At 36.6% G+C, this 13,601-nt stretch overlaps 1 protein-coding gene and 1 pseudogene across 1 annotated transcript; one reads left to right on the forward strand and one right to left on the reverse strand.

Annotated features, from left to right (window-relative positions):
• The first annotated feature begins 2,741 nt into the window (after positions 1-2,741).
• LOC127413781 (neurogenic differentiation factor 1-like) lies at positions 2,742-3,327 on the forward strand (annotated as a pseudogene).
• Positions 3,328-6,271: 2,944 nt separating this feature from the next.
• On the reverse strand, positions 6,272-12,170 carry LOC127414241 (PDZ and LIM domain protein 1-like). The gene is made up of 7 exons (XM_051652123.1): positions 11,931-12,170; positions 10,846-10,997; positions 9,447-9,534; positions 8,064-8,248; positions 7,620-7,765; positions 7,277-7,394; positions 6,272-6,985 (listed from the first exon to the last, which is right to left on the reverse strand). The coding sequence occupies exons 1-7, from the start codon at positions 12,021-12,023 to the stop codon at positions 6,799-6,801; spliced, it is 969 nt and encodes a 322-aa protein (XP_051508083.1). The 5' UTR covers positions 12,024-12,170; the 3' UTR covers positions 6,272-6,798.
• Between the last annotated feature and the right edge of the window lie 1,431 nt (positions 12,171-13,601).

The following is a 13,601-nucleotide window of genomic DNA, read 5'->3' on the forward strand; positions in this document are numbered from 1 at the left end:
AAATATTGTTTTTCTGATATGTGAAAAGAAAAGGATAACCCTTCGAAATTTACTTTAAAGCAAGGCCGTAACCATGTCTTGAACATCGGGGGGTACCAAACCATTTTGGGGGTGGAGGGGGGTCACGGGAGTTGAGGTCACAAATATAATGGTCCTATTTGGTCCTTTAATATAGTAAAGGTGCTGAATGCAATAATTTTCGGAATAAAGGCTTGAAATGGGGCTAGTCCATTCCCAACAATAAAAAAATAATCTAAACTGTAACACGATATTTCTTGGAAACAGTTGAAACTACCTAAAGTTTATAACAAATTTATAGTCTAGCAAAATAACTTTACGTCATTTCATCTCATTCCCATTGAATAATTAAAATAAATGAACATTTTTATTTAATAATTGCAAATTAAACTAATAAAAGATAAAGATAAATTTGATACAAGCCACTAGATTTAGGCACTATGTGGAGAAAAGCTGACGTGAACCGACTCTTTCACTGCACCAAAGCTTAATTATTGAGAGTGACCCCCGATTGCTCAAACCAAATAGAGTTTTAGCAAGAAGCTCTTGGCTATTCGGTTATATTTGGTGTATTAGCACAATGGATGGAATCTAAAAGGAACCTCAATGGCACATTGAATCTCCATTACTTTTCCCAAGAAGTGTACTCAAGATCTTTCTGGACTTGATGCGCACACCGTTCCAAAAGCGCACACGTCTCCAAAGGTGCACGTTTTACCACACAAAATAATTTACTTTGTTTGAGTTTTAAGAGGAGGTGTACATATGGCATCCGGATTGTAATGAAATGTTTTTAAGTTGTTGTTTTTATTCTTCACAGTGAAGTTTCCTTTTCTCCTTTATGTGCAGCCTTTTTTCCATGTCTGAACGAGAGAGGATAACTAAATAGCTGTTCTGCCAGTTTGGGACAAATGGATGGCAAAAAGCTGGTCAGCGAGTTTTAGTCCTTGGCTGCCTTTTTCAGATGCCCTTCAAACAAAGGCCTGGGTATGAAAATAAAGCCCCACCTGGTACTTCTGTTTGGTAAAATAATAAGAAATGGATTTCATTTAATAAATAATTACAACAGATTGTAAAGTGCAGCAGTTGAAGAAGTATCTATCAAGGGCAGGTATCACCTGCTCTTCAGTGTCTCGCATTTATTTGTTAAATGTCATGTATAGCGATATCTAGGATTTCCACAGCAGCAGGTCGCCTGTGTTTGCCCATACTTTGCATAACAAGCAAGATATCACTAGACACTGATAAAAATCGGGGGATAAATCTGACAGTCCCAAACCCACACCTGCCCCGCAATTTCCGAATATGGATCTGGCATCAAAATTTATTTGTAAAGCGGTAATAGCTGGTTCACTTTGGATAATTTCATGGCTTTTACAACAGCACGACAACATTCCCTATCTCCTTGGCTTATTTGTCCACTTTATTGAAAGCATATGGTTATCAGATGACCTACAAATTGCATATTTAGTTAGACTGGCGACGAGCGCCTTTGTGGACACTTGGGGATCATGGTAAATATTTATTTCGCCCATTGCAGTGCTCTAAGTCCCTCCAATAAATGAAGGTTTATTAAGACTTGGGGCCAAGTGTAAACCCAAGCTTTTGGACCATGATGAATTTCGAAAGGTCTTTGGTTCGAATCTGCTATCATATTCACGATGCGCGCTTTATCTTCTTAATAACTGAGTCCATTTGGAGACATTATTGCGCACGCATTTTATTTTCTATGCATACTTGTCTTTGCACAATATTCTGTGTTTTCATTATGCTAGAGACAGGGACAGGAACTGGCACTGCCCATAGACACCAGTTCTTCAACCATTTTTATTTATTAATCATTAATTTCTTAGCCTATGTGCAGTAAGGCACAATTTACGCACAGAAATATTCTAAAGGCATACACTGGCAATGACACTAAAATGAATATAGTCTATTTTTCAGCTTTGGGTAATGATAATTCCTTGTTAAAAGAAACTTACAGATGTTGCTAAAATGCCTGCAATCCTTTGTAAACAATTAATGTGAATAATACCTACACGGATAGTATGTTAACGCAGTGAAATGGAACATGAGTTCTCCGTTACTTATCGAGACTATACCTGATCCAGATCGATTACTTTTTACTATCCGTAGTTTGAGGGAAAAAAATGCATTTACCATTAACAATTCCATCATGATAAATATTAGAATTTCAGTGCGCAAAATTAAGCTTAGATGCCACTGTATCCTCGCAATAAGCTGTTTCTAGTGCTGAAATGAGCCTATTTTTAATTGTTATATGTTAATTATACTTTACTGGCATTGAAAACGACAGGCAACTATATAAAAAACATGAGCTGCCATTGTTTTCTCTTGGCTGTTAATTTAACTGCTGAAACCTGAAGGTTAATTTTTGGAAAGTGTTCTCAGAGTTCTGATTGGACACTTGACTCAATTTGTTTGTCCTAGAGCACAGATAGGATGAAGGGACGCATCACTCTCTATTGTCCCTTTGATTTATATACTGTATTTAGGGAATGAAAAAGGGATTGCATGTTGCTCACTGGTGGATAGGGCACACAGTGGTGTGGACCAACACGCACGGAACCTCGGTTTCACTGAGTAAGGCTTCGAAGGTAAACAGTTTCTCATAGTCTCGATTTTATACTGCGTTACGCGTGTTGTTCAAGACATTGGACTCATCCTCTTGTATTAAAAAACAAAACAAAAAGGCCTACAGAATGACCTCCAAATCCAAGTGCGCTTCAGGAAGAAATGGGACCTATGAATCTAACTGGAGTTCAACAGTAGATCTCCAGCCAGGATCCCTAAACATCACCAAAGACCAACAAATCTACCACAGAGATTTTGAGCCTTGTAAGGTAGACTCATCGACTGAAGAATGCTCATCTACGTTCAGTGATGACAACACAAGAAAGAAAAGACAGATGAAAAAGATACCAGGTAAATCACCAACGTGAAGGCAAACGACAGAGAACGGCATCGCGTGCACAAGCTGAATTCCGCCCTGGATACCCTGAGAAGCGTGCTTCCAACTTTTCCCGATGACGCTAAACTGACCAAAATCGAGACTTTGAGATTCGCTCACAACTACATTTGGGCATTTTCACAAACACTGAGAACTGCAGACGTTCGACATTTCAAATCACGTTAGAGATCAGGAGAACCTCACGGTGTGAAGTGTGTGCTTGGATATGCGTTACAGCGCCATCAGGTGCTTGCATGTGCAAGTGCTCCTCGACAGACTTATCAAAGAACAAGATTTGTTACTGGAAGGATTTAACTGCAATTTTCAGGAGAATCTGACATTTTGCCTGGCTGGGGAAATCCCTATCTGCGATTAACAAACTGATTTGGCGAACTTCGACGTTGTTTCATGAGACAGAGGCCTTAAGAACTTTTACTTTATTGTCTATGCCGATAAGCATTTTGAATCATTTTAATTATTCAAATCTATATATTATTATGCTTCCGGTCATTTTTATAATTGAATTTTAAAAGCCTTTAAATCTTAGCGCCGAAAATGAACAATAGTTAGCCTATATGTAAGATAATGTAAATAGTGGGAAATATTGTTTTCTCATTTTTTTCTATTAATGATATACATATATATATATATATATCTGTGTTGACAATAATTGACAAGAAACCGCTTATGTTTCTTTTTGCATAGAGATGTACGTTTTTGAGGCATGCTTCTCATGTTCGCATCCAATTCGAGACACTTGAGCAATCGTGCTGTAATTGCACGCATATTCTAGATTTCTGTTGCAAAATTACATCTAAAGGAAATCTTTATGCTCGAAACACTTTAGCAGTCTGACACTGGCTTTTTGGGTCAAGTCAGGCATTCTGCACAAGCAATTTATTTGCCTATTCAGCAATTTTCACTTGTAAGAGTGAAAAAAACATGCGCTGTTGCAGCTTTTTCAACTGGACGCACTTTCCATTGCAAACAGGCAGAAAAAAAAACTGCTCAAAATACGTCCAGTTTTATAGAACCAAATGCTTTTAAAGAACATGAGGCTTTTTAAGGGTTTGAAAAAAATAGTAGCCGTTTTTCCATTTGATTCATCAACTTTTCATAATTCATCACAAGTAGATAATTATACTTATTAAGGTTAGTGCATAACCATTCCATATATTGTGAGTATATTGCAGCATTACTTATCTACATTATTCAAATAATATATAATTTCAATAATTAAGCTGTTAGGGCTATGTTAACGTTTTTAAATATTTTATTTTTTTCTTCAGATTTCTTTCCATCAAAACAGATAAAGGGCACAACGGGGCTACAGACCCGCCATCCCAGGGTAAAAGGCACTTTTGATTTTATTTTCTCCCAAGACACTAAACGGCAAAAAACCACCACAGCATTTTCCTAAACACCTGTTTGTCACTATACACTGCAGAATATTCCTGATCCATGAGATCATCCCGTGATTTTGAGGTAATTTGATATAATATTTAATAATTTTTCAAATGTTACAAATTTATGTAGCTATATGAGAATCCTGAAACTATCACATTTATTTTTTTACTTAATTGTCATTTTCAGTTTTGTTCAAGGTGATTAAAACATACGTTTTTGAAGAAGTTTTTTTCAGTAACTGCTAAAGGCCCCCATAAATCATTGTTTTTCTTCAGAGGGACAAATAGATTTGATATGAAGTATGTTCAGAGTGGGCTCATATTGACTGATCCAATCACAATGGAGATTCATTTGATTACAGATGTGGCAAATGTGATTGAAATCAACAGAACATGGTTAAACCTTTTCTGAAGTGGTTATTTTACATAAGCATTATTTTATTTGTAATAAAAATAAAAATAAAAATAAAAAGTTGAGAAAACTTAAATGAAGGCAACCAGCTTCAGGACTTAAGTTTTCTCAACTCAAGGGCAAACAAGTTGTATCAACTTAATTTAAGCTTGTCTGTGCTTTCAGTTAACTAAATAAAGTCCAACACACTCAAAATTAATAGTGATTTCTACTTGCTTACATTTTTTATGTTTGGAGCAAGAAATTCTTTAAGCAGCTTTTCATTTCCACTAAAGCTCAAGTGTCAGCCCCACCAAAATACTGTTTAGTTAGGCTGACTTAAATTGCAGTGTCGGTCACCACTAAATCTTTTGTACAGTTAAGTCAACTTAAAAACTGAAGAAACTTCACTAAGCGAGTGCTTATCACCCTGATGGTGACTTCAAATAAAACAACTTTTTGCAGCAAGAGATTATTAAAACATTAAAACCCAAAAACAAGAAGCATCTACTGTATTAATTCTAAACAATAATAAGCTACATGTACTCACATGTCCCCATGCTTTGACCAAAGACACATAAATAAATTGAAGTGCAAGGGATTATGGGTATTGCCTCCACACAAATTGCTTCTCCAATTGGCATGCTCAGTGGCAGATGAAACAATATAATGTTTACAAATTTTCAGGATCTTACTATGACTACAGGAGAATATTCTTAAGAATCAAAATCACACATTTTAAATAGCCTAATAATTCCTGATTTCCCAGCGGTAGATGGAAATTCCAAAAATTCACAAAGTTTTTACATAATTCCACAAAATAGACAATCATATGCAGTATATTTAGTGCACAATAGTGCATTGTTGTCAGCTATTAAGGTCAATACAGAAATCCAACATCCTGACCAAAATGTCACTAATCAATATTTACATAACATTAATAGATTACATTAAATAAGAAAATATTCCTTGTCAAAGTATCAAGCCAAACTAGCAGTGATTGCACACTAGTAGCAATGCCACAACTGGCTTCCTCAGTGATCAGACTGGGCATGCTCAAAAGCCTGCAAGTTCTACCTTCCAAGACAAAACTTGACAATGTATGTTCTTGCACCTTTAAAATAAATAATCAAAACAATCTTCTGTTATTATTTCTTTTCACACAAATTATGTTGCTCCATCAATATTCACTGAAAATTAATGCATTTTTTCAAACTTGATTCACATTGACCAGGAAAAAGACAATTTTTCTTAATCTGTGCCTTTAGCCTCATTGTAGCCTATTCTTAGCAATTTATATTGATATTAGTAAATGCACTTGGTATATAAAAACACATTTATTTAGCTATATTTATAATATTTTAAAGTAAGGCTTTTAGTGGAATTGAACTGTGATTTCACAAAATAAATAGGTCTGAACAATAAAATGAAAGCCTATTGAAAGTTAATCTTCGGGGAAATGGACCATAAAGAAATTTTACAACGGATATGCAACATTTTATTTCTCTAACCAGGAAGGAGTTATTTTCATAAAGAAATATGGGGAATCAAAAGAAAAAACAAACAAAAAACATACATAGAATAGATTTACATAGATGTGCATGAGGAATATGGCCATAATTACGTATACATACATTCAATGATCAATTTATGAAAACTTATAATGTGGTCCTAAGATACTCTAGCACCAATAACATAAGCCCTATATACTATGATTTACTGTATGTATGGAATGACTAAGAAAATGTAATGTATGATAACAATAGCACTACACCTGTAAAGACTCCATACTCACATATTCAGGAGGTGTGTAAAAACATTTGCTGATTACCATTACACATGTCCTTTGAAATCCATGCACTAATGACTATGCATGTAAGAGTTGGTATACACACGAATTTGGCAACAAAGCAGCATCAGTGGAAGCCCATCCACAGAAAGAGTTACACATTTCCTATGGAATTCCCTACATGAGGGAATGTGCCGTTTTAAAGCAGCACTGAAGGAACATTCTACTTTGGAAAGACAGTGACGACATCGTAACCCTCTGGAGGAGTGACGCGTTCGCGTGCATGCTTCTCGCAGTAAATCTTGTCCTCAACAAAAAAGTGTCCTTTCTGCTTAAGGTTAACCCCGCAGTCCGTGCAGATGTAGCACTCTGGGTGGCGAAACTTATCTCGAACTTTGACCATCATTCCTCTTTACAGCCAAATAAAGAATACAATTAAGAGTTAGTCACAATATAGCAAAGCATGTTTGGAAAAATTCCTACCATCATGATGAATATTTAAAACAGAGCAAAACATCATATAATTGGATTTTGGACAATGTTTATAAGCGAGATGAGAAAGCTGTGAAGAGTTCCAAAATGATCCACTACATTGCAACTTCTGTAGAATACCACAATTGCACATAAAATGATGGAATATGTGCAAATATTCTTTCTCTAAAATGCTTTCTACAAAGATTTACAAAAGATGTGAAACTTACACAATCCCTGAACCACATTTGTCACAAACAGAGAGCTTTTCGGCATTGCCTACAGATGCTCCAACTTTCGTGGAAGGGGCCTTTACACTCCTGAAGCCAGAGGGTTTATCCGAGTCACCTGACACATAGAAACAGAGATTCTCTTTTACAATACTTTTTTACAGGCCCAACCATCTGATGTCATTTAAAAAAATAGGTTTCACAGGTGTGGAGTTCGAAACTGATAATTATGAATAACCAACCCCCCAGACACCCATTCTGTGAAGAGAAGCAAAGGCCTTATGATCTTCATATAATTCACACAAAATGTAGCAATGTGTGCAGGTTGTATATGATAATATACCAGTTTCTAAGATCTCTTGCAAAACTTTGAAAGAAGCAGACTGGCGAGGAGGCTCATTGGTTTCTTGATTTTCCTGCAGCATTTTGTACACCTCAGAGTCTACCGCTAAGGCAGGCTTTGGCTGGCCAGGTCTCGAGGCATCCGAACTATAAAATAGGCAAAATGTTAGACTGATGACAGCCAAAACACAAACAACGTTATCTTAGAGGTGTTAAATTATTCAAACCAGTCCCAAATGGCTAGTTTCAGTCAGCATGTTCAGACAACCATAAATTCAAATAACAACACTAAAACAACACAGAACTGGAATTCTGGAATGAGTGCACTGCAGCACATAAATATCAAGAGTTTTCAAAGCAGTGAAAAAGAATACAAATGATGCATTATACAGGCAACTAATCTCATATTCCACAAGAACATCAGTGATGTGTATAGCAAGCTTACTTCCTACTGGATTCATTTGAAGCAGCACAGGTCTTGACATCATCCACTGCACTGTTGAAACTCTTAATGTTTTCGGAAGAGTACAGGCCAGCAGGATTATTGTACTGGTTGGTGACCACCCTTGGACTGCCAGAACTGAATGGCATAGCGCTCCTGTTATGAGCAGAGCCAATATGTTTCATCTCCTACAGAAAAAAGGCCAAGTACTCTGAGATTCGGTATCTAAAGGAGCAAGTAAAGCAGGTGTTGCAGGCATCTACATGAAACACATGTCAAACAGAGGCATGGAGAACAGATCACAATCACAGCTTTAAAGAAATAGTTCACCTAAAAAGAAAATTCAATATTTAAGTTGACTTTCCTTCACTTTCAATTTCTGCTTCTTCTGTTTTTGGTGATTCACATTCTTCATGCATATCACCCCTTACTGGGCAGGGAGGAGAATTTATGATAAAAAAAATAAAATAAAAATGATTTTAAATGTTGATCTGTTTCTCAACCACACCTATCATATTGCTTTAGAAGTTATGGATTTAACCACTGGAGTCTTATGGATTACTTTTAATGCTCCTTTTATGTGGATTTTGGAGCTTCAAAATTTTGGCACCCATTCACTTGCATTGCATGAACCTACAGAGCTGAAAAATCTTCATTTGTGTTCTGCAGAAGAAAGAAAGTCAAACATATATCTGGGATGCCAGAGTAAATCATGAGAGAATTTTCTTTTTTGAGTGAACTATCCCTTTAAAACACAAAATAGAAACTAAGCCAAAGACATTGCATCATTGTATAGGACATGAGCAGTATAGACTATATAACATATCTATTCAGACAAGAAAATATATGAGAATCAACCATTACTTTGTTCATAACTGTGGATCTTTTAACCAGGCTAATGTGAACAAAGACCATAAAACAACAGCAAAACAGACACAAAAAAAGTGTTGCCACACTAAAAACATTGTGAATCTTTTCTCTGGTAACAAGGCATTTACCAATTGTACACTATGTCTACTCCTCTGCATGAGTCAGGAAACATTTTTAACACCACAGCTATGTGTCCAAACTCAACACACTTCCTATGATCATCCACATTTTGTCTTTAAATTTCCAACTTAGCCTGCAGGATGTGGGTCTTGCGTCACGGTTTTGGCTGATAAACCCTGGTCTCCATGGACAAAGCTTGTTAGGGCATAAACAATGACTTCATTTTGGCAGCCTATAACGCCGAGCCTTTATTTGTTTAGCGTCTATGTAAAGGTCCTGCTATGTATGATAGTCTCGTGCTATGCAGAGCTTTAAAGCTCATTTAAAATGACAGAACCTGGACTAGGGTTCATTTAAAAATCCCTTAGCTCTCTGTTTAGTAGAGCTGAAACCTACCTGTGAGTCTGTATTTGCCAGATTCATCTTGTATGGATTGGTCTTTCCTTCCTCAGTGACCAGTGGGGACCACATTTTTGACTCTGATCTACAAAGAGAAAAAATTAAAAGCTACCAGACAGTGAATCACTAAACTGTTGCAGTGGAAATATAAAATGCTTTCAACATACTACTGAAACAGCATGGCCAATGTCTAACTCTTTTCCCAAATAGTTAGGATTTGCTGCATAGCTTTTTTTTTTTAAATGGGATTCTACAAAAAAAAAAAAATAATACAGTCTTTAAGATGGCCTTCGATACAGGGGCCAATGGAGTCACATATTTTTTTGAGGGGGCACAAGTGGAAGTCCCGGCACACTTGGTGGCTTTTTATAATTGTGTTAGTCTAGAGAAGAGATGCCCAGACCAGGGCCCGTGGGCCAAAGTTGGCCCGTGATGACCTTTGATTTGGCCCGCCTTGCCGTTCAAGAAGAGAGAAAAAAAAAATATTTATATATATATATATATATATATATATATAGAATTTTTATATATACACGTGTGTGTGTATATATATATATATATATATATATATATATATATATATATATATACACATATATACGCCACTGATGCAGCTCTTAACTGCAGATTGCAGAGTAATGTTTTTTATATTATGAAATCATAAGGAGGGGAATCAGGGCAAATTTTATATTTTAATATAATACAGTTTGATATAATGTAATGTTTACTTTCAGCCCACGGCCCTCAATCAAGTTTGATTTTTGGCCATTCATAGGAAAATGTTAGGGCACCTCTGGTCTAGATTTATAGATTTTATTTTACGTGCACATGGGACCCAGGTAAGAAACCCAACCTAATAATTTTTTTAATAAAACAAGTAAAATTGTAACTGAATTTGACAGCCAGTCAAATGCAGTCAAATGCATAACCATGCATTTTGTGTTCTTCAGGGCAAAAGTGCTAACATACGTCACATGAAGATGATTAGATGACAGAAATTTCAGTTTAAAGTGAATTATCGGCAGAAGGTGTGACTCTAGTGGACTGACTACATTTTGACATGTCAGTGGGTGACTTCTGCCACAATGTTTTTGACAAACACAAACTTACAATAATCATACAACTTAATCAAAGATACAAATATTTTTTAGGTTGCACTCAAAATCCACTTGGCTCAAAAATCTGAAGGGGCATGTGCAGTTTGAATATACATGACGCTTCTAGATGGAGTAGTGGAAATCTAATGGTAAAGGATGTTAAACCTAGAATGGGAATTTGCTTTCCATTTTTGAAGACCACCTCGTGCTTTCTGCATACTCATAGCTAACCAGGCATTTTTAACAATTCAGGAGATGATACACCACTGCATGCCCCCCTTTACAGAGTAATGCCCCACCTGTCAATTGAAAGCACCATTTCCTCCATGCAGCCTTTGATTTTATTCTGTGCTTCCAGGTGAGTCATGCCATCTGTTGACTCTCCATCTATTGCCAGTATTATATCCCCAATGCAAAGGTCAGCCTGGGCTGCTTTACTTCCTGGAGTAACCTGAAAAAGTTTTTTTCCAAAAAGTTCATCAATCATCATCAAAAACAGGAATCAGGAATAGAAAACACAGATTGGCAGACACTGTTACATAATGTCTCAATGATCAAAATCTGAGAAAACCCCTTGCTTTAGAATGAAGCTGTGCAGTTTTTCCATTCCCAGATATAAAGGAAATATGTCAGTATGCTGTTTTTTTCGGGTAAGCTTACACCTGTGACACGATGACTTCCTCTTTGAAGTGTCGGGGTTACTTTTTAGGCATCTTGTCGCGGTTGAAGGTACAATGGTAACGTCACCCGTAAATTGGAAGCGCGCGCTTAGGTGTCACATTACTATTATAACAGGCACTCAAAACATGCCATGAATACCTGTAATGCTTTTGATTGAATGAACAGCTTCGGCGCTTGAACACGATATCCACAGTAATGCAATAACTCCATTCGTGTCATGTAGTCCACTAAACAAACGAATTGCAATTGTTTTTCAATGTAAACATGAGGTAGACGGACGTATCTGACGCCGTCTCAGATTAAAAAGAGCTTCAATTGTTAAAACGCGTCTGGAGACACCTGCGTTCTGTTCTATTCGTTGCGCTGCGTCTAGTTTTTTTTTTTTTTTTTTTTTCTCAGCGCAGGAACGCGTTCGGTCTGAACGGCCCCTAATAATCATCAACATTAGCTTCCATTTCCATTTGTTTCAGGAATCTGGCGCATTTAAAAACAGAAGCGCTTTTAATCCAGGTGCTGGTTGCAGCATTCTTGAAAACGTGCGTTTCGACTGGATGCTGCGAGCATGACACTTTGAGCACTTATGACACTTTATCCGGGTCTAGTGAGTATGATACAGCATACTACTGCTTGGCCTAGCGACGATCTCCTTTGTGTGTAAAATTCAAAATCTTCCCAAAGCCGAGCAGTCTGAAAAATGTCTTACCCTCGAGATAGTCAGAGGCTGTTCGAAATCTTTCCCCCCGACCAGGCGAAATCCCCACGGCCCGGGACCTTGTAAGACAACATGTAAAGGCATTATATTTCCAACCACGTAGCCTAAACGGCTTGCGTACTGAATCCTGAACCAGTGCACTATAAACTGTGGTATAAAGTCTTTAGTTTCTTGTAACTGTAGTGGGACAGGGCGTTTACTTTGTAGAAAAGATACTTGGGCGGAGTTTCCTCAAAAGTAGGCGAATAATCTCCGGTCCCTGTGCTGATAAGAGTTTATTTCCTTTGTTTGTTTAGGGGTGGATCGTTACGTCATGCTATATTGAAGTTTACCATGTATGGAAAAGCCAAATCCTAGGATTTGGAATGTGCCACTCCCAAAATCCAGTCGAATTCCTGGCAGGAGAGGACTATGCGCTCAGCGCAGAACATGCTTTCCAGGATCATGGATCACATTCTCAAAATGTAAGTTAGTTTAGACAAAAAGAGCAACTTGAAAACACAATGGAAGTTATTTGCTTTACATAATAGGAGATGTTGGACAATGTGAGTGCAATTATAGGCCTGTACTTTTGTATAAACATTTTGAAGACCTGTGGATACAGGACAGGTCAATAAAATTGCCATCATGAGAGAACACACACACACACACACAGGGTTGGGGAGTAACGGAATACATGTAACGGGGTTACGCATTTAAAATACAAAATATAAGTAACTGTATTCCACTACAATTACAATTTAAGTAATTGATAATTAGAATAGTTACATTCAAAAAGTATTTTGATTACTGAAGAGATTACTTTGCATTTTATTGTCATTTGTTTCATTTAATATTTAGTCCTTTCAGATGGAAAACACGTACACATATAAATGATGCGATCCAAAGTGTATTTGAACAGCGGTGAAACACTTTCTTATGATGTGTTACATTCATACGAGCAGACAGAGAAGTACGTTTGAAGTAAGTCTGGAGCAGAAGAAAAATCTTCACGCTAAGCTAAAATGCTATTTCTAGCCATTTTACATGCAGGTTACCAGGCACAATCATATTTATCAAAAAAATTCACGTTGGATCATAAATTCTTTTTTTTCTATTGATATTTCTTTGATATTAGGGCAAAAAATCATATTCTTGATAATTTATGTATTGTTTTCCTGTAAAAATATCTAAAAATCCTCAAAACAAGATCAATTTGATTGATCTTGTTTTAGAAACAACATTGCATAAGATATTTTTCGTTTTTTCAGAGAATGTACAGGTGCATCTCAAATTAGAATGTCGTGGAAAAGTTCATTTATTTCAGTAATTCAACTCAAATTGTGAAACTCGTGTATTAAATAAATTCAATGCACACAGACTGAAGTAGTTTAAGTCTTTGGTTCTTTTAATTGTGATGATTTTGGCTCACATTTAACAAAAACCCACCAATTCACTATCTCAACAAATTAGAATACATCATAAGACCAATAAAAAAAAAACATTTTTAGTGTATTGTTGGCCTTCTGGAAAGTATGTTCATTTACTGTATATGTACTCAATACTTGGTAGGGGCTCCTTTTGCTTTAATTACTGCCTCAATTCGGCGTGGCATGGAGGTGATCAGTTTGTGGCACTGCTGAGGTGGTATGGAAGCCCAGGTTTCTTTGACAGTGGCCTTCA

Source organism: Myxocyprinus asiaticus, chromosome 23 (assembly GCF_019703515.2).
Source record: "Myxocyprinus asiaticus isolate MX2 ecotype Aquarium Trade chromosome 23, UBuf_Myxa_2, whole genome shotgun sequence".
NCBI classification, from domain to species: Eukaryota; Metazoa; Chordata; class Actinopteri; order Cypriniformes; family Catostomidae; genus Myxocyprinus; species Myxocyprinus asiaticus.